Source organism: Tupaia chinensis, unplaced genomic scaffold (genome assembly GCF_000334495.1).
Source record: "Tupaia chinensis unplaced genomic scaffold, TupChi_1.0 Scaffold000460_1, whole genome shotgun sequence".
NCBI lineage: Eukaryota > Metazoa > Chordata > Mammalia > Scandentia > Tupaiidae > Tupaia > Tupaia belangeri.
This window is the reverse complement of record NW_006159969.1, coordinates 1,073,644-1,096,265: the sequence shown is the minus strand read 5'-3', so window position 1 is coordinate 1,096,265 and position 22,622 is coordinate 1,073,644. Positions and strand designations below refer to the sequence as shown.

The 22,622-nt window shown below is 38.7% G+C and overlaps 1 protein-coding gene across 1 annotated transcript in view; it reads right to left on the bottom strand.

Annotated features, from left to right (window-relative positions):
* CDK6 (cyclin dependent kinase 6) overlaps window positions 1-20,966 on the bottom strand; it is a 258,036-nt gene extending 237,070 nt beyond the window's left edge. Inside the window, exon 1 of the mRNA XM_006155536.3 lies at window positions 20,573-20,966. Coding sequence (XP_006155598.1) covers window positions 20,573-20,805 — 233 coding nt within the window. The 5' untranslated portion in view covers window positions 20,806-20,966. The remainder of the gene's footprint in view (window positions 1-20,572) is intronic.
* Between the last annotated feature and the right edge of the window lie 1,656 nt (window positions 20,967-22,622).

Sequence of the window (22,622 nt, the reverse complement as noted above, 5' to 3'; positions counted from 1 at the left end):
TTCAGAGCAGCTGTTTCTTAAATTCTTTTGCTCTTGTGAAATTTGCAGTCTACTTCCTTGGTTCACACTCCTTTTGACATACCCACATTTAAAGACTGCTGCATAAAGAAAACTTTTTGCAGGTAGTAAGTTTTCAGGCCAACACCTTTCTGGTATCAATCAGGAAAGTAAACTGAATTATAAGAAAGAATGACATTTTAATTTTCAAAAATTTATTTTAAGAGATGTACCAGATAGACTTCCAACTCAAAATGGCAGACCCATCACAAATATTTGCCTCTGGTCTTTTCTCAGATACTGCTGAAGTAAAAGAAATAAACACAGTATTAACAAAAGGATTTCACCAAACGGAAGTTAGTAAATCTTCTGGATGACCAAAAATAAACAGAAGCAAGATGACGAAAGAAGTCACCAGGGAGACAGTGGTCTCCAAAGTGGAGATCATATAATCAGGAGATGTATTAAGAAAATATCTTCTATTTATAGGTATTTTTTATCTCTTCACTTTAAAATCATTCTTTTTATTGATTTTAATAGATAATAATATTGCATACATATATTTAATTTTTTTAACTCAGTGAATATCAGTTTGAATTTTCTTTTGGCTACAGGGCACACGAGCTCACCAGAGAGAGAGAGAGACAGAAAAAGAGAAAAAGTGAGAAATGAGAAATCATCCTCCAGTGGAGAATGGCCACATCACAATCCCTTCTCCTCCAGTCTCTTTCTGGGATTTCGGCACACACTTATCTGGCATAATTTTCAATCTGCCAGGTCCAGGGCAGGAATCTGACAGTCAGCCATATTGGATCTAGCACCTTAACCTCTATACCATCTGCTGGCCCTCAACTCAAATACTCGTACTGGAAGGGAGGCAACTGCCCTAGAACAAGCTACGAGGGCACTATGGAAGAAGCAGGACAGTCAGCAGGTACAAGACAAAAGGAAGGAAGAAATGCAACCCAAATAGAAGAGTAAACTGATGGTCTCTATAGAGGACAACTGTGCCGTTGCGCATCCCTGTTGTTATACCCATAGTCAGGACCTTGGAGTAAACCTTTCTAATCATGACATTTGAGAATTCTACATCCTGACAGCCAGTTTCCCTACTTTTTTAAGCCTGTGAGGCATACTCTGACCCCAAGTTTCCTACTCCAAACAAACTCCCAGAAATGTCATTCAGGAATGAGCACTAGCAGTACAGAAGAGGTCCTATTTAATAGCCATACTAATTTTATAAAAACTAACGAACATATAGTTTTATGGCAGTAAGGCAGCAAGAGGTCCAGACTTCTCATCTGTAACTAGAAACTGGACAAACACATGAAATTTCTGTTTTCAGACTCTGGACTATAAGCAGTACAGGAGTGTAATCCCTGAGAGGAACAAATGATGTGAGCCCTAGTTTACCCCAGTTTTTTATTTTGGAGGTAATTTCCAGACCACAGGCATAGGGGGGAGAAAATTAAACAGAGGTCTGTAATCTCACTGAGTTGGGTAGGCAGAGATCAGAGCTAAAATGATAAGAAAGCTGAAGTTGCTAAAATCACAAGTAATTTTACTGCGTGTCAGAACAAAGTCCAATACTCTTTAAAGGAATACAACAAAATCCAGCACTGAACAAAGTAATATTCCCAATGTCTGGCATCCAATAACAATTTTTTAGACATGCAGGAATACTGGAAAATATGTCCCATAACTAGAACAAAAATCAGTCAGTACAGACTCAGAAATGACAGAGCTTATGGAAAAACAGACAAAAACATTAAAGCAAATATTATGTCATAAATATGCTCAAAGACTTAAAACATGAGCATAATGAAGAGAAAAATGGAAAATATATTTAAAAAATCAAATAGGTACCAAGACGGATTATATGCTGGACCAAAGAGAATTTTACTAAATTCAAAAAAGGTTAACCAGAGTTGTCCTCTGATCAAAACTGCATTTTATTAGACAGAATTTGGAAAAATCTTCTGTGTACTTGGAAATTTAAAAATCTAATAGAGGGAAAAAGTCACTTTTAAAAAGTCTGAAATATTTTGAACAAAATGGAACCACACATATGAAAATTTGTAAAGCCAAATAAAGCAACGTAAATGTACATAGTAGAAGATATAAGCTTCTATTTTAGAAAGCTAAACATAAAAGTAAATTAAAGTCAATGTAAGTAGGAAAAGGAAATAATGATCAAAGTAAATATCAATGTAATAGACAATAGACAAAGCATAGAGAAATTCATGAAACCCAAAGTCACTTATTATCAATAAAACTGTCAAGACTCTATCTGTATTATCAAGGGAAGAGAAAACATATAAATTACTAATATCAGGAATGAAAGAGGGGACATCATTATCGATTCTACAAAGATTAAAAAGATAAGAAAATAAAGATAAATAATTTATACCAACAAACTAAAAAAACTTACATAAAGAAGACAAATCCCTTGAATAATACAAATTATAAAAAGTTATTCAACATACACAATCCTATATCCATTAAGGAAATATTCGGTTGTTGGAGAAGTTCTAACATACTTTTGCACAGAAAAACAAGAAAAATATGTCATGATTTTTTCCAACAATCCAACAGAATTCACAATTGAAAACCTTTCACAAGAAAATGCCAGGTCCAGATGACTTCATTGGTAAATTCTATTAAATGTGCAAAATATTGGGTCATCTGGAAAGTCATGATGCATTTTTGCATAGAAAAACATAGAAAAATCTGTCATGACTTTCCCAACAACCTAGTAATACTAATCCTAATAATTACCAATTCCATACCTAATACTTCAAAAAAGAGAGGAGGTAGAACCACTTCTCAACTCACTTTATGAGGCCAGAATTACCTCAAAATCAAAATCTAAGACAGTATGAAAAAAGGAAATTATAAATCAATATATTTCATGAATGCAAACACAAAAAATTTTAACAAAGTTTCAGCAATATAGAAAATAACTACATCATAACCAAGCAAAAGAACAGATGTATAGAATAAAACAGAACAGACATAGAATAAAATGGAGACCCAAATTGATATGGTCAAGTTGATTTCAGGCAAAGCTATCAAAATAATTCAAATTGAGAAAAACAAACTTTTTAGACAGATGGTGCTGAAATATCTGAATATCCACAGAGAAAAAATAAACTTCAATTCTTTTTTTAAAGAATTATATTTATTTAACTTATTTATTTATTTGCTTATTTTAATTTGACCAGAGAGGGACAGAGTGAGAAAGAGAAAGAGAAAGAGAAAGAGAAAGAGAAAGAGAAAGAGAAAGAGAAAGAGAAAGAGAAAGAGAAGAGAAGGAGAAGGAGAAGGAGAAGGAGAAGGAGAAGGAGAAAGAGCAAGAACAAGAGAAAGAGAAAGAGAAAGAGAAAGAGAGAAAGCAAGTCACCAGGTCCAGGACTCAAACTATGGTCAGCTATGTAGGAGTCCAGCATCCTTAACCGCCATGCCACCTGCTGGTCCCTGAACCTCAATTCTTATGTCAAGCCATGCACAAAGAATCAATGTGAGTGCATCATAGACTCAACATAAAAGCAAAAACAATAAAATTCTAAACAGGAAAAATTATATCATAAACTAACAAAGAAAAAGTGATAAATTAGATTTTGACTAAATTAAAATTTTCTCTTTGAGGTACACCATGATGAAAAGGTAAACCAAAGATCTAAAGATAATATTCATAATACATAAAGCTATTCCAGAAAATATAAATAACTTTTACAAAAGAATAAGATAACCCATCTTTTAAAATGGTCAAAATACTCAAACAGACACTTCCTAAAAGAAGGTATCAGAATGACCAACAAGCAAATGAAGAGGTGTTCAACAACATTAGTCATCAAATAGACACAAATTATCAGTCTTACTCAATATATTAGATTGTCGGGAAAGTCATGATCTATTTTTCTATCCAAAAATACGCCATGACTTTCCTAACAACCTATAGATTGGCTGAAATTAAAAAAGATGACAATATATATATATTTCATTCAGTTCACTGGTCATTCCATAGAATCTAAGTACAGATTTATTTTATTTATAAAAGTAACTTCTTTCCATTTGCTCTGTTCTCTTTCCGAGATTCCCCTGTTAAATACCTGATTTTTCAGTTGAAAACACATGTTAAAGTTCATTTGAAAACACATCTTAAAGTTCCATCTTATAGGTTGGACTGCTTTGTCTCTTACATTCTTTTCTCTTATTTTTAATTCATCTGTTTTCTCTTTGTGATGCCTGTTGTTACTCTTTGGGCAGCATTTTTAACTTCGAAGCATGTTTCTTCTTTGTTTTCTGCTTGTTTATCTTAAATTAAGCATTGTATTCTAGTTTTCTGTAATATTCTCTTGAATTGCTCTATATTTTTAAAAAGTTCTCTGTATTACCTCTGTTCTTAATTTTTTTGTTTAACTTTTTGTTCTTCCTGCTGCTGGCCTCCTTAAATTTAGCCTAGTAATCTTTAGATATACTTTACTTATTTTTTTTAAATCAAGTTTATTGAGGTATAACTTATATATAGTAAAACACACCCCTAAGTGTGTGTGTTTTATGACTTTTTTGACAAATGTATACATCCATGTGACCACCATCACAATCAAGATCTAAAATATTCCCATTTCCCCAATAGGTTCCTCAGACTTTTTGCGGTCAATCCCTTGCTCTTACCTGGATTTTAGCAAACTAATCTTCTTTCTGTCATTATAGGTTAAATTTATCCTTTCTGGAGTTTCATATAGACGGCATCGAATAGTATTGCGTTCTTCTGTATTTGGCTTTTACAGATAGTATGTTTTATATTCATTCATAATATTGGCTGTATAAGTACTTCATTCTTTCCCTTTATATGGATTTAACACAATTTGTTTTTCCATTCATTTGTTGATGATTGTTTATGCTGCTTCTAGTTCAAAGCTACTATAAATAATGCTGCTGTAGATACTCTTTGTACCGATATGACATATGCTTTCATTTCTAGAGTAAATACCTAGAAATGGATTGTCTACTGGTAAATGTGTGTTTAATTTTTAAAGAAATTGCCAGACTTTTCCAGCTAGTTATGCCACTTCTACCAACAATGTGTTCTATTTTATTTACATCCTTTACACACACACACACACACACACACACACACACGGGGGCAGGGGAGAGAGAGAGAGAGAGAGAGAGAGAGAGAAGAGAGAGAATCTTTCCTTCCCTTCCTTCCTTCTTGTTTTTCATTTTTAAAAGATTGTTTATTTATTCCATGAGAAAGAGAGACAGAGAGCGGGACCAGCAGTAGGCGTAATGGCTATGTTGCTGGACTCCCATGTAGTCAACCGCAGTTTGAGTTCCGGACCCGGTGGCTTAAACTCACACTGAGGGCATGTGCGTATGTACCCAAGATCCTGAAAGGAGAATGGAGAAGGGATTGCAGTGTGGCCACCCCCCCTGCGGCAGGGGGTGATTTCTTACTTTCTGTCTCTCTGACTCTCTCTTCCTGGCGAGTGCACATGCCCTATAGCAAAAACCTCTAAAAAAAGAAAAAAGAGAGAGAGACAGAGAGGTAGAGAGACAGGCATCCTTGATGGGGTCTTAATTCTGCCATCTACCTCCAGCCTCAGCCAGCACAGATCATAAACATGTGTGCACACCACCAGCACGTAATGGGAGGCGAACCTTCCCATATGAGTCCAGTTGCATTATGGCTATACCATCACCTGGCCTCCAAAACAGATCCTAAAGAATATAGGCTGTGATAAAGTTAAACAGGACAAGAAAAAAAAATTAAAAGGCAATTATAAACTCTAAGAAAAACAAAATGGTACCAGGAAGTCATGGCCTGAAAAAGAAGTATATTGGGAACCAGCAGTTAGCGTAATGGCTATGCTGCTGGACTCCCACGTAGTCGACCGCAGTTCATGTCCCGGACCCGGTGGCTTAAAAACTCACGCCAGGCGCGTGTGCGTGCGTGCCCAAGATCCCGAGAGGAGAATGGAGGAGAAGGGATTGCGGCGTGACCATCCCCCTGGGGGGTGATTTCTCGCTTTCTGTCTCTATGTCTCTCTCTGTCTGTCTGGCGAGCGCACGCGCCCTACAGTGAAAATCTCTCAAAAAAAAAAAGAAAAAAAGAAGTATATTAAAATAGGGCATAATTTTGAACAAGAGACACTGAATTTAAAAAAGAGAGAGAGTGATCTGAATGTCTGTGATTAATAAAATAAGAGTTGGCTGCATCAGCTTAAGGTTATAATGTTGTACCGGCCAAGAAAGAAATGTAGAGGCAAATTATTTGGCCCAGCACTGAACTCTAATTTATGTATTGGGTCACTGGGAAAGTCATGACAGATTTTTGCATAGAAAAACATGAAAAAATATATCATGACTTCCCTGACAACTTAATAGTTAGAATAATGTAAATACTATTTACTAGCATTCAACTTCCAAGGGTCAACCTTTAGACAAAGCAGAAAGAGCTCTGCTCTGATTCCAGAACAGGATGCAAATTTAACAGCCTTAGCAAAATAGTTGATTGAAATTATGTTAAAGGAAGGAGAATGGTGGAGGAAAGGTTAAGGAAATAAAATATCTTCTCTTACTAAATGGAGAATCAACAATATTGCCCAAAGTGAAAAAGAAAAGAAATAATGTTTTAGGGCCATCAGGTCATAAATTATTAAATACATTTATAAATAAATAATTTAAGTAATATAACAACTTAAAAAACAATGAATTTAATCAAATGGTAATTAAATAATTTAAGTACAAATTTATAAATAAAATAATCTAATAATTATTACTAAATAATATTTTAATTATTATTGAAATAATTTACCCCTATCTAACAAAATGCAAAACAAATGAGTAGGGAGTCATATTAATCCTCAATCTTAAAACTAGGAAGTCAATAGATTATATGAAGTTTAAATATGAAGAAATAAAGCACAGCATACTATTTGGACTTAGAGAAGGTACTACCAGAAACAACAAAAAACAAGTGTTAAAAGAAGTTGTATCTCAGTACTAGAAAATAAAAACATGTGGGACAATAGCCTTGCTTTTTATCATATATTCATCTCTCTCTCTTTTTAAGATTTTTGCTATATAGAACATGCATGTGCTTCACAGGAAAGAGAGAGATAAAGACAGAGAAAGAGGGAAAGTAAGGAATCACCTCCCCAAGGGGGAATGGCCACAATCTTTTTCCTCCATTCTCCTCTTGGAATTTTGGCATGCATGCCACCTGATAGCCCACATAAATTCATCTCCATTGATCACCAAATATTAATGTCATGATTGTATACAAAAAAAGCTGGGAGGGGGACACAAATTTTTTAATACTCTTTTTAAGTAGTGGTGCATGTCCAATCTGTCCCATTAAATCTGTGGGGCTCTGAGTTCACTCGTAACTAACAAATGTGACAGAAGTAACATTGCCTGCTTCCATAGATAGACACTGATTATTGGAACAATGACCTGCCATGTAAGTGTAACTTCTCTGAAGCCTTGATGCTGAAAGAAAGCCCAAGCTTTCTTGGAGAAAAAGAGGAGAGGCCAGGCATAGATGCTCTGATTAACAGCTCCATTCAAATCCTAGCCTACATAACACACAAGCTGCTCTGAGAGTGAAGACACCTCTAGATGAATCAAATCTCCCGGTGTTGAGTGAATTCCAGCTTATCAGACATCCAGGTGCACAGATAATGACACCTTCGCTATGCTCTGTGCACCCAAATCCATGAATGTAAGAAAATGGTTTTTAATCCCCTAAATTTTAGGATAATTTACTATATAGTAATATTAGCCAGAACAATTATTTTAATAGAAATTGTAATTGCTTTATTAAAAAAAAAAAACTGCAGACTCTCCAGCAACTTTGGTACTCTAGTAACAACTTCCTTGCAACATACCTGAACAGACTGGTAACTTCCCACCTATTCTATTTTGCTCTGTGGCTACTTCTATTAATATTCTACTCTATTCTACTCTACTCTACTCTATATCTTATCCTATCCTAGCCTAGCCCAGCCCATCCCATCCCATCCTATTCTATTCTTTCCTGTTACTCCATCCCTTTTCTCCCTCCCTTCCGTCTTACCCTTTCTTTTCCTTTCCTTTTTTCCTTATTATTTTTTCCTTAAAAAAAAAAAAAAAGTTTAATTCATCTATGTCATCCTTGAGAGAGACTGAGCAAAAATCTACCTCTATCCTCAGCCAGCCTGGTTCATGAGCATGCAAGCATGTGCCTGGCACAGAAAAGACGGACCCAGGATGCAAACTGGGGACCTTCCCAGGTGACTCTAGATGTGTTTCTGTGTGTCATCTTGTGGTCTCCCATTATTATTACTTTATAGCTCATCATGACCAAGTGATGTCACAACCCATTATCTAATTACAATCAACTGTTCTAAGCAGAGAAGGAAGGTGCTTGGAATGGTAGGCACCAAACAAGAGTACTGAAGAAAGTTTATCATGGGACTGGCCACTTGAGCCTCACTACTTGTGAGGCCAGCAATAGCCATTTATAAAAGGGGTTTACAGCCTATATTAAGCTCTATAGGGGAATATATATTAATATTTTTATAAAAATTCACAGCTCAGAGAATCTGAAACCATGCTCTCAAATTTCTACCAAGATATCTAAATAAAATTTGCAAAAAAAAAGACCATTTAAATACTATTAAACCATCACTTAATATTACTGATATAAAATTATATTCATAGTTTTAAGGAAAATAGTAGTAGAAGAATCACCTTAGAAGGGAGGTAGCTCAGTGTCCAATACTAATCATTACATTAATGACTCTTAATTCCTAAACCAGAACCCATTTCACTAACATAATTATTAGAGATTATATAACCCTAAAGAGTGTAAAAGCAATACTAAGTAAACAAACATAAAATCTGCTAAATTTTGGTGTTAATTTACATTCTTACTGTCAATAAAATGATTATAAAAAGTAATTTAGTAACAGTTCAACTATATATTCATTAATTTACACAACATGTATTTATTGAACTATGTGCCAGACACCGCTCTAGGTACTCGGGATAAGTCAATGAACAAAGCGGACAACAATTTATGCCTTCAACAGAGCTTATATTCTAAGGGGAGGCAGACATCCTATGTTAATTTATGCAAATATCATATCTGCATGTAAGGCACAATGAGCAATATAAAGATGACTAAATAAGGTCTCAAGGAAATCTCCATGGGATAACTATGCCATTTAAATATGGAATTATAAGAACGACACTCTTGAATTACTCATTCAAGAAACACTGATTTGAGGGTTTCACAAACATGCCAAAATTTTAATCCACTTTCAGATCACCAGGTTTCAGATTTTAAAGTCTACTGAGAACTTCAGATATATTTGTCATCCCCGGTTTTTTGTGATACCTCCTCTCTACTTCAACTAAGTTCATTTGCCACCTTCTTCCCTTCTTTTAATGAGCATGTTGTTCTTTCAGTTACACAGCTACATCTTTAGATCATTTGCTATTTGTCTAATGATGGATCCGCTTTTTAATTTTATGAACTAAAGTGAAAAAAAACCCTGTTATCATCTTTCATAAACAAAGACATTTCCTTTTTTGTAATGGCCACAGAGCATGACACAGAGAGAGAAAGAGAACACCAGCCCCATTGGGGCATGGTCATACTGTAATCCTTTTTCCACCATATCTCCAGTCCTCCAGGATTCTATGCATACACACACGCACACATCCTGTTTTCAAGATGCAGAGGCAGGATTCCAACTGCAGTCGGCCATGAGTGTCCAGCTCACAATGCAGTGCTTACCCACTGCACTACAGGCTGGCCCAAGATGTTTCTCTTGACTCTTCTCAGAAGTCCTGTTTTTCTACAACTGGAACTGATATCAGCCACACTGATAGTTTTCTTGAGATCAATCCCATCACTCTTAATTAGTCAACAGATGAATAGAGTAATGCTGTTCAAACAGATCTTTCCTTTGCAAAACTAACCAGTTTAGTAGAGAACCCATCAGTTCTAGTATTTAACTAAAGAACAACTGACTAAATCCCATGGGCTTAAAATATTATTTAATGATTAACAGAATTTCATAATCTTTTTTTTGTGTGTTTGTCTTAGTGTATAAAAAAGTGTGCGACTTCAGGGACCAGCAGTTAGTGTAATGGCTATGTTGCTGAACTCCCATGTACTCGACCACAGTTCAAGTCCTGGACCTGATGGCTTAAACTCATGCTGGGCGTGTGTGCATGCGTGCCCAAGATCCCAAGAGGATAATGGAGGAGAAGGGATTGCGGTGTGGCCATCCTCCCTGGGGGGTCTCTCTCTCTCTCTCTCTCTGGTGAGTGCATGTGCCCTATAGCAAAAACCTCTCAAAAAAAAAAAAAAAGGTGTGCTATTTCAGAAAAGTCATGCTCTTCAAGGAAACTATGTTCTTTGAGGAACTATCCATGTTCCTTAATTTACATGTACATCATTCATAATTAGCACAAAGAATCCCTTGCAGGCCCATATCTTAATCTGTCTCTTGGTTTCTCATGGTTCAACAAGAAAATATCCCATTTCTACCCAAGGCTATTTAATAACTTCTTTAAGTGATTTTACATGGTTGGAATGCATACTACATCATCGAAAACTCTGAGCCTAAAACCACTCAGTCTCTTCATTTTTACCTAAAAAGTTTGAAAGTGTATTGGTCAGAGCCAATATTCTAAAGTTGAAAATATGCCCTTAAAATCAAAAGACGGCTTTTGTTTTTCTCGTTCTGTTGCTGAGTGTGTTAATGTTCTCAACTTTATACTTTCATGCCTTCTAAAAATAAAAGCATTTTAGGAAAAGTAAATGTTTTAAACTAACCATAAAGAATACTTAACACACAAATTATGAGATTACTTGGCAATAAGAAGAGTAAAATTAAAAGGAATTCACTAGAGATTAGTATCCCTGAAAAAGACTTGCTTTCTTGCTGTGGATAGAACTTCTTAATGATTTAAACACAGAGTTCATGGAAAAAAATTTAAATGTCATAAGGCAGTCATGCCAAAAGGAACAGTCTCAGAAAATAAACAAGTAGAAATTCCAATGTGTGACATAAAAATGAATAATTCTATTTGAGATTTTAAAATTAAAAGTAGGGGGAACAAGCGAAGAATCTAACTCCTCTTTGGGTTCACTGGAGTAATGAAATATGAAAGAAATCATCAGTTTTGACTGAGTTCTCAGAGTACTTAAGCCACAGACTCTCCTACAATAAACCCATTCATGAATAGGATACAGTATTGGGTAAGCCCAACAACAATTCCAATACTCAGATAAAAGATTATATTTGACTATAAAAAGTAATACATATTTTTTTAAAAAATACCTAATTTATGCTTTCTCATGGCAAAAGGAAAGAAAAATGAAAAGAATTACCAGTCAGTAATATAAATATCTGTATCTGTGTTTCCTCCATGAAATTATAGACTACTTGAGAGCAGAAACTAGTCTTGTTAATAATAGCTTACATTTATCTATTTGATCTTAGTATGCATAATTTTATTTCATCACAGTAACTCACTAAAGTCCAAAAAAGACTGAGAATTCCTATTTTACTCTGAGAAAACAACATCCAAGAGATACTAAGAATTTACCCTGTCTCTCAACTAGTAAGTGAAGAAGTCAAGATAGAACCAAAGCTGCCTGACTCTTAGTCCATGAGCAAGAACAATTTCTGACTAAAAAAATTAAATTCTGCAGTCAACCAGTGGTATAGTAGTTAAGGCAGCTGGATCCCACATGGTCAACTGCAGGGTTGGCTTCCCAACCCAGCAGCCTGAAAAACATGCAGGTTGCGTATGTGTGTCTGCACAAAATTCTGAAAGAAGAGACTGTGGTGTGACCATTCCCCATAGGGTAGGAAAGTGCTTTTTCATACACCCTCACATCGCCTGAGTGCATGCACCCTCTGGCAGATTTTTTTTTTTTGTAATTAAAAATAAACTAAATTCTAAATTCCTAGAATTCCTTCATTCACAAATATTTATTCCAGGCTACAACATGCCAGGCACCATGCTAAATGCTTGGGATACAGTGAGGAAGAAAATAAGAGTACTTTCTTTCACGAATCTTGCGTTAAATTGTTCTGTATATACACATACGCATGTGTGTGTGCGCAAAGAAACACCAACTACATGTATCTCCAGGAACTGGAATTAGTTCAAGCTGGAAGACTATTTGTTAACTAAACCTACCAGTTTGTCAAGGTAGAGTCCAAATTCTCTGTACACAAATTCTGAGGAGTAAAAGACAAAGCCTAAATGGGATTCAGTATAATTATCTTCTAAAAATGATCAGGAAGGCTTTACCTAATTTTGCTCTCAACAGTTTTTCCATTATACAATTGAAAGGCAAAGACAAAATTAATGTGAAAAAAAGTAAACCAATTCAAGCAATTGATTAAAATATATTCATATTTTTCTTTCTTTTTTTTATTGCCAGAAGGTATGTGTACTTGCCAGAGACAGAGTTTAAGCACCCCTCAATGGGTGCGATCACACCCCAATTCTTTTGCCTCCTTTTCTCCATCCCATTAGGATTGGGACATGCATGCTCATGTGCTAGCAATGTTTTCACGCTGGGCCAAGATCTGAACCTCAGGGGGCCATGTGGGATCTGGGTCCCTATGCACTGTGTTTAACCACTGTGCTATGAAGCTGACCGATAATATCTTACATTCTTGTTCAAGTCAATGTCAACATTTATTGAATGTGTACTCTTTTTCTTTAAAGAATTATTTTATTTAACTTCATTTATTTATTTATTTTCATTTGACCAGAGAGACAGAGTGAAAGAGATAGAGAGAGAAAGTAAGAAAGCAAGCTGCCAGGCCCGGAATTCAAACTGCTGTCAGCCATGTGGGAGTCCAGTGCCCTTAACCCCCATGCCATTTGATGGCTCCCTAATGTGTACTCTTTTTCTAATGTTAATGTCTTCTTGACAGTACATAAATTAAGTTCAAGGCTGCATAATTAACTTTGGGAATTAACTACTCAAACTCTAAAATGAACTTCAGTATAACCTATATGGACTAGAGTAAAACAAAAATGAGTTCCTTCTTCAGTATATTTTTAATTGTTTCCTAGGAAATCCAGTAAGTATAATTTGATATACAGTTCTGTTCTCCCTCTTTGACCATGCTTAATATAAACATTCTTTCATGTGATGGAAATAATCATATGGTTCCCTCCTTAATAACTGAAACCCTTCCAATTTAAAAAAGAAAATTCTCATTGTGATTCTAGTTCTACTGAACTAAATCCTTTAGGAAAGCTAAATAATAGAAATAAATAATTAAAATAACCTATTAAATCACAAAACCCACAGTTGCCCAAATTCAGGCAAGCTATCATGGGCAAAGAATAAGTCAAGAATGTTTAAGCACTCTTCTATCTCCAATGGACTTCCAGACTATAAGGCATACCTGGACAGATTCCTGCCACTTGCCTTACACTGCTTTCACTTCACCTCACAAGAGCAGCGACAAGTATAGATATTCCAAACAACTGCCCAGTGGTTCTTATAAAAATTCTCTCTGATCTCTGCCTTGCTTGCCCTACCAGACAGCATCTCTGGACCATCAGTGAAATGGTGGTCTTTATGTAGGCATGCTTGTTATCAAGCACTGGTGCCATTTTCAGCACTGCCTCCTGGACAAAGCTTGACATCACACATGCTGTCTTCTGTTACCCATTCACCTACACCAGATTTCTTTCTCTGTTATGTTCTGCTATGTCAGCAAGCATACGATTACTTTCCCGTGAGGCGAAAAGCTCATCTGAACCTTATGAGAAATAGCAAGTGTGATTAGTTCTTCAGGAACTGCGGGTAATTTATACTTGCTCATGTGTCTGGAGGGTGTTATGCTAATTTTCAAGTATTATAGTGTTTATTTCATTAAACAGGAAGTAGATGCCACAATATTTCATTCACTAGACAAATACCAACCACTCTGATTTGCTATTGTTCTTTGTGTAAAATATGGCTCCCTAATGTGTACTCTTTTTCTAATGTTAATGTCTTCTTGACAGTACATAAATTAAGTTCAAGGCTGCATAATTAACTTTGGGAATTAACTACTCAAACTCTAAAATGAACTTCAGTATAACCTATATGGACTAGAGTAAAACAAAAATGAGTTCCTTCTTCAGTATATTTTTAATTGTTTCCTAGGAAATCCAGTAAGTATAATTTGATATACAGTTCTGTTCTCCCTCTTTGACCATGCTTAATATAAACATTCTTTCATGTGATGGAAATAATCATATGGTTCCCTCCTTAATAACTGAAACCCTTCCAATTTAAAAAAGAAAATTCTCATTGTGATTCTAGTTCTACTGAACTAAATCCTTTAGGAAAGCTAAATAATAGAAATAAATAATTAAAATAACCTATTAAATCACAAAACCCACAGTTGCCCAAATTCAGGCAAGCTATCATGGGCAAAGAATAAGTCAAGAATGTTTAAGCACTCTTCTATCTCCAATGGACTTCCAGACTATAAGGCATACCTGGACAGATTCCTGCCACTTGCCTTACACTGCTTTCACTTCACCTCACAAGAGCAGCGACAAGTATAGATATTCCAAACAACTGCCCAGTGGTTCTTATAAAAATTCTCTCTGATCTCTGCCTTGCTTGCCCTACCAGACAGCATCTCTGGACCATCAGTGAAATGGTGGTCTTTATGTAGGCATGCTTGTTATCAAGCACTGGTGCCATTTTCAGCACTGCCTCCTGGACAAAGCTTGACATCACACATGCTGTCTTCTGTTACCCATTCACCTACACCAGATTTCTTTCTCTGTTATGTTCTGCTATGTCAGCAAGCATACGATTACTTTCCCGTGAGGCGAAAAGCTCATCTGAACCTTATGAGAAATAGCAAGTGTGATTAGTTCTTCAGGAACTGCGGGTAATTTATACTTGCTCATGTGTCTGGAGGGTGTTATGCTAATTTTCAAGTATTATAGTGTTTATTTCATTAAACAGGAAGTAGATGCCACAATATTTCATTCACTAGACAAATACCAACCACTCTGATTTGCTATTGTTCTTTGTGTAAAATGAATACAGTATTACCGAATTATCTACCTATATTATTTATTTGTATTGGTGTTTAATTATAGCTATTTAAATTACCATAATTATAAGTCAAATTCTTTAAAAGCAGTTTTGTTTTTGTTTTAATTTTGAAAGAGAGTTTCACTATGTCACTATCCTCCTGCCTCAGCCTCTGAAAAACTGGGATTATGGGTGCATACTACTACAATGGCTGTCTATAGATTGGAATAGGAAGTAAACTCTGGCCTCCCATGGGATCCTAGCTTGCAGAACATAGCATCTTATCAGCATGCCACTGTGGTTGGGCCTACCTAAAAGCAGAATTTAGTGGAATGAACATCATACTTTTTAGACTTCTGTGGGACGTATTGTAGAATTTAGGCAACATGCAGTAATTCTATCGCAAGAATTCTACAGCAGGTATGTCATTCATTCCTGGAAAACCATCACCTTTGTCTACAAATAGTTTACTTTTTCCAAACCTGAAATGTCCTCACTTAACTTCTTACCATCAAATAATCAAAAAAATTCTTAATTGCTACTCAGATTTAAGAATAAGTCAACAATTTTCAAAAGGCACGACAGACAAACTGCTTTATCTCTGGGCTTTGGTTTCTTTATCTGGAATATACAAAGGCTGAGAGGTTTATCAAGTGCTTCCAATCCTAGTAGTCATGACTTCGTAATGATTCCTAAGCAATCATTAATAATGAGTCATATTTTCTTTAAAAAAGGAATAATTTACTTTTAACAAGGAATCTGTTTTCATAGATAGTCATTTACTCCTATCTTAAACATAGGAAATACCTGAAACGATATCCAGGTTTATACAAGTTTTCCTTTTATAGAGCATTTTCTCTTTGATTCCATAGAGAAATTCTAATTCCATGCTGATAATAGTTGTGTAAAAAGAACAGAACTGCAATGTCAAAAATTTAGCATTATCAAGTTCTTTTGCAGGGACAAGGAATAAGCAGGGCACCATTGTGAAAATGTTTATTTACTCAACGACCTTGATCAATTGGAAACCTTTTAAGTTACTCTGAAGGAACAAACATACTTTTAACCCATTGACATTTAAAAGAAAAATTAAACTGTCACTTTCACTGAAACAAGCCCTAAGAAACACACTACTCAACCACAAAATAACTTTTATTTAGGAAGATTCCTATGAGCTAAATCATCTGAAGACCTGCCTTAGTACTGAGTTAAATAATATGCCGCATTTCTCCTACCGTTAATGATTGGGTTTTTCAAGAGAAACCCATCTTTTTACTCTTTCATGCTGTATTACTGAGATCTTCAAAAATAAACAAAAAATTAGAAAACTCTCCTTGAACCATCATTGAGTTGTGCAGCTTTTTCTTTTGTCATTTTAAATCAGCGACTAAATATTCTAATAACAATTTAACATATTTGAACATTCAGACATCGCACATTTATTCAGTAATATGCAATGACTTTTAGTGTTCAGAAGCAATACTTTAATTACTTTTATTGCTACACTAATAAATTTAATCCCTAAGGACAATACAGATAGCATTACCTGTTATCTCTCTTATGGCATATAAGTTATTCTGTATCAGGGTTATAGTGATCATCTTATCCCTTCAAACACAGTCGGATAACCACTTAGGAGGAGTAGTCAGGTATGATTTACCTATGTATTTTTCCCAGTTCTTAGCATCAAGATTTTAAGGGACAGGTTCTTTTTAAATGCTTGTTGAATAAATGAGGCACAAATGTTCACATATATTAGTTAAATATCAATGCCTCCTTATATAGATCGATTTGTATATCCTTAAGGTGAAAATTAATATTTAAAAAGCATTTCATTCTGATTAGAGTTTTGGTTATTTTGCTAACTCAATCAGCAAATTCCTGGTTACCAAATTACGATACCTATCAGTTGCACTATACAACTAGTAATGTCAAGTACAGCAAAACAAGGAATCAAAATGAAGACAAGTGTTTTTCCGGTTTTGCTACAGGGTGCGTGCACTTGCTGAAGAGAGACAGAAAGACAGTGAAAGGGAAAATGAAAAATCACCTCCCAGCAGGATGACCATGCCATAATCCCTTTTCCTCCATTCTGCTCCTGGGACTCTGGGCATGCACATACATGTGCCTTGTGTGAATTTCAAGCCACCAGGTCCAGAACTCAAACCATGATTGGTCATGTAGGAGTCCACCACCTTAATCACCACACCACCTGCTGGCCCCAAAACAAGTGAGTTTTTAAAAAGAAAAAAAGAAATTCTTATCCCATTACAGCATAAGTTCTGTAAGTGTAGAAACTTTTTTGTGATTTGTTCACTGCTGTATCCCGAGCTCCTAGAAGTGTCTGGCACATGGTAGTTCCTCAATAAATACTGGTGAATGACAAGCTGCTGACAATACATATTATTATTTTCTCTCTCTATTTTTTTAGTTCAGGATATAAAACAGGATTCGTTTTATAGCATGCAGAAGCTCCAATACAGGGTCATACTAAAGTATGATGCTAGCAAAACCGCCAGGATTGGGGATTACCAACTGTAAAATAAGAGCAAATTTACATCCTAGACTCTGACAAGCTGATCAAGCCTGGGCCTGGGATACATCAAGCACAGGTAAGCAAGAATTTCAAGTCATTATCCTTGTGCATGCTGGCAGTGGCAGTACCAGCAATAACAAGTCAGCTTTTCTGGCAAATCCATCAAAATTAAATCTTAAAACTTTTGAAAAAACTAATATGTTTATTATGCTGCTTCTAGCTTAGAGGCTTAACTGTCTGTGGGGAGGGCCTATAATTATGATCAATTACTTATGACTTGAAGGCATTTATAAAAGCAACTGTCCTTTTTAGAAACCATTAAAGAACTAGGCAAAAGACTGTAAAACTGATCCTGGGGGCAACAAAAAAAATATCACAAGTTAGGGGGCCCAATTTTGACAACTCTCCCTTAGAAGAGAAAGAACTGTCTTCACCTGTCCTTGGTTGTCTATCCTGTCTGAACGAATACTAGCAACCTCTAAAAGTCAGAATTCTTGGTCTGGCTGAGCAAGTCATGGGGGCCAATGGTTGCCCCAAGGCAGACACAAGGGAAGAAACAGGAAGGAAACGAAAAGGGAATGGAGATCTGTAGCTTGTGAGAGTGACATCACCGATAATTTCCTCAAGTGTCACTCGAGTTCGTGTTACAGGACTGATCATCTTTTCTGACAAACTACAGGCTAATGATACTCAAGTCGTTTCTTGGTTCCAGAGAGTATAAAGTCTGGGTTTGAGGAACATTTGTCCTACAAAAATGGGCAGGTGAACTGATGTCTTCCTGGGAACCTGTTCCAGGACCAGGGTTCCACAACTCTGCTTGGATACAAATAATACTTAGGTACTGGAACTACATTTAAATTTCCAAAGTGATTTCGTAGACACCTTATCCTCACAACTCTAAGAGATTAGTGTCATCACCACTTAACATAATTTTAGAAATGGTATCTTTGTCTTCCTCCTGAAATTCACAGGATACAGAATGCAAGCCATGGGTCAGTGAAAAATCTCAAGAGGATAAATCAAGAGAAAAGGACGGATCAGTCCAAACCTACCAGCACAACAGTAAAAACAATCTCTGTTATAAAAACGGATCACGCTATGTAAAGTACGGTGTCACTCAGGGATGCCTGCATGTATGAAGAACATTATTTCATGTACTTGATGATCACCCTTAATGGGACACTCCAGGGGCAACAGACAAAATCAAACAAGAACTTTGGTAATTAAAATTCTAATGGTGGAATTTACCTTCCCAAAAGCACTTCGTGGTTCCTCTGGGAAGGTAACTAAGTTAGGGGGCTAAATGTACTCTCCCCTTTCTCCTTCAGTATTACAAAGCAGCCCCCCACCAGGGTTTTTGTTGTTTTTAACAAAGAAAACAGAGCAGAAAAGGGTAGTCTACTGCTTTTATATATAATCCCATCTTCGAAAACACTCCTTCTCAGTATCTTTTGTCCCAGCCTCCTTTACTAGGTAAAGTAGAGGTATAATGAGGTCCCGTCTCTTTAGCCACTTACCACCCTATTTATGTATTTATGATTCTTCGCTGCATTCTATTCTGAGTCTAACTGTGTTGGAAACAAAGCACCACACAAATCACTAGCCTGGGATAAGAAGAGACAAGTTAAAACCTCCCAGGAAGACTCTGTAGACGCCTGGTCTCCTTGAGTCTGTGGAGGGTTTGGTATTTCAAAGGTCAGTCCTCGGTCTCTCCACTTTGATGACTAATGTTAAATTGTTTGACTTTTTACAAAAATATTTAGCTGTCCTTATTTACATAATTCCATCCACAGTGCACACAGTAGGCATGAATTTGCAATACAGATACCTTGGATGGATGAGAACATGTTAAGATCTTTCTCCCCGTATTATCTAAAGAACTTGAGAAAGGTAAAATAACACAATGTTTCTGGGCATTCCTTTTTGACTTAAAGCTATGCATCTCTGTTTAAAAAAGAAAAGGATGACAAAGCCACAATGTCAACTTCACAATGGGGAAATTCCAGGGTCACTAAGAAAACACCATTATCCCCAGTCACACACATACAGACTTTCATTTAATTCCGGATATCACACCGGAGAGACTTTACAAACTGCTGTCTCCCCACCCACGGGTACCACCCGTCCAGAAAAAGCAAGGGTGAGTATTAAGAATCTAAAGTTATCACATTTTGGACTCAGATCTAGCCCTGTGGAGAATTAGCCTAGGGATTATGCCATCCCAGAGTCATAAAGTCATACAGACACATAGGTAACAGTTTCAGAAGAAAAAAAATTTAAATGGCACTGTTTGGCCGTCAGCATTAAAACTCCTTAGACCATCGGGAATTATTATGTAACTTTAATAAACAGAAACTGAACGTGATTGACAAAAGTATTCTTGTAAGTTTCTGCATTTTTAAAAGTCATTTCTACCCATAAAGTTCTTTTTTCACTATTACACCGTGCCCCGATACCTCTCTCATTCTCGGTCTCTCAAAAATTCCCCAAAGGTCAGGAAAAACATGCGGTGGCTTGGTGGGGCGTGCCTTGGGTTGCCTTACTCTGTCCCTGAAAGACACCAGACTTCCCCCAACTCCTCCTTCAGGGCGTATAAGGGGAAAACACTCAAGTGGCACAGTGGCGGGGGGGGCAGAGCAGGTCAGGTTTTCTGAACTGTCTTTCTGCATGTCCAGCAAGGTCACCTGCTCTCTGGCTCACAGCTCTATTGCCAATGGCGGGGAAGTCAGAGCAGGTCAGGTTTTCTGAACTGTCTTTCTGCATGTCCAGCAAGGTCACCTGCTCTCTGGCTCACAGCTCTATTGCCAAAACTTACTTTCACTTTGTAAGGCCAACAAGGGCGCGCCAGGCGTCCCCAGAAGCCCCGCACCTTCCAAGACCTGAGGCTCCTCGGACAGGACCCGCCCTCCCGGGACGAGTAGCCCCCGACCCCACCGGTGCAGCTCCCAGCTCACCTGACCACGTTGGGGTGCTCGAAGGTCTCCAGGTGCCTCAGCACCGCCACCTCGCGGATGGTGGAGAGCGGCATGCCCTCCTCGCCGGTTTGCACCCGCACGCGCTTCAGCGCTACGAAACGGCCTCCGTTCTTCAGGTCGCGGGCCTTGAACACCTTCCCATAGGCGCCCTCCCCGATTTCCGCCACGCACTCATACTGCTGGTCCGCACGGCTCAGGCCGTCCTTCTCCATGCCGCCTGGACGCCGCCCGGCACGGTGTCGCTGGGTCGCACAGGGGTGCGCTCGGCTAGCTCTCGGCCGCCGCTCGCCTTCTCCCGGACTCCCCGGAGCTTGGTCTTGCTCTCGCTAGCCCGGCTGGATCCGGCGCTTGGGCGCTCGAGCTCTCGCGGCCGCTATGGAGCGACCTCCCTGCGGGCTGGCGCAACCCTGGTGCCGCCGCTGCGAAACTCCGCCTGCTTCGTCGCTGCCGCCGGAGGAGCCAGCGGATCCCTCCTCTTCCCTCTCCGAAGCGAAGTCCCCGGCACGGACGCCGAGACGATTACATAGTCTCTGCCGGAGCGTGTCTCAGTCCGCACTCATTGCACCTAAAAGAGAAGACAAGAAGATAAGAAGAAAGTGCAATCAGACATCCCAGAAGCCTTCCTTGGGCTTCATCCAGAGTCCCCTCCTCCTTCACGAAGCCCCCATCACTACCTCCGCGCACTCCTGCCCGCTCCCAAGCCGCTTAATCCTTCCTGGTTCCTCCAAGAAAATTGAAGTTACTTTTCTTGCCCTGCAGGGCTGGAGCGGTCTTTGCGTGGAAAGGTTGCAGGGGCCCCTCGGAGATGAGCGCGCTGCTCCGGACGGACGCGGTGGGACGGGAGGGGGCGTGCCGAGCAGCCCAGAGTGTGCCGGGAGCGCGGGGGAGGGGAGGCGCCGGGCACGTCAATGTCACGGCTTAATATTTATCCCTATATCATTGTGCTGCGCTGTGCCTCTCTGTGCCTCCTGAGGCCTGGACGTGCAGGGCGAGGGGGTCCTGGGGTGTTGGGGGCTCCCGGAGGTCCTACAAGCTGGTAGAGTGACTATGGCTCTAACCATGTGGGGCCGCAGAATGTGGGTGGGGGCTCCCAGGACCCTGTAACCCGATGCTGAGAGTGTGTGAGAACGGGTGGTCAGACATGCTCGGAAATTGCTTCCTTTCTTTCTACTTTCAGTTTTTCTACGAGGAGACATTTAAAAAGGTCTTGTACACACAAATGGCTTTTTTGGGGGTAAAGGAACCTCGGTTGGAAACAGAATTCTCTCTCCGACTTAGAGGACCTCCCTGATGTAAACCCCGGGAAGAGAAGCCATCTGCTGGGGGGTAGGGGAGCAAAGGGCCCGGAAGGGGGAGTCCCCGTTAAGATCTCAAGGGTGGGAGAAAGGGTGTTGGCCACACTTTCACTGGTCGTCATCTTAAAGAATAATTTTAGAAGGATGGTAGCATAACTGTGACTCGAACAGAAGTTTTCAAGTGATTTCAACCCAAGCAAAACTCAACCTCCCTTCAAAAAGGGATGGGGGAGTAAATGCTGCGCCTCCCGGGCTGCGCCCTCGGGGGTCAGGGCGCACGAACCTTTCTCCACTCAGGACCATCCCCGTAGGTAAACCGGTGGGTATCCCCTGCCCGGTTCGGCTCCAGACCAGGTCCCACCGGAGGGGGGTACCCTAACCTTCCCTCCCGGTTCAGCTGCTATCCAGGACCTCAGGATGGAGCCCTCCCCCACGGCCACCGCATCCTCAGCCGGACATTCTCCACGCCAGCGGCGTGTCCAGAATTCCCGGGGCACTGCAGAATTACCTGCTTCGCAGCTGCTGGCCCTCTCGCCTTCCGCCAGGAATCAAACAAACGGCGCGACCCCCACAGTGTGCGGGCAGAGCGGACTGCAGAGAAGACAGAGCCTCTCACACTCGCCCCATTCAGAACTTTCCTTAAAAGCCGGCGAAAAAGCCCCCAGAGCCCACCCAGGGGTCTGGGCCAGGTCGGAAGGCCACACAGGTAGCGGGGGAGACGACAGCAGCGGCCC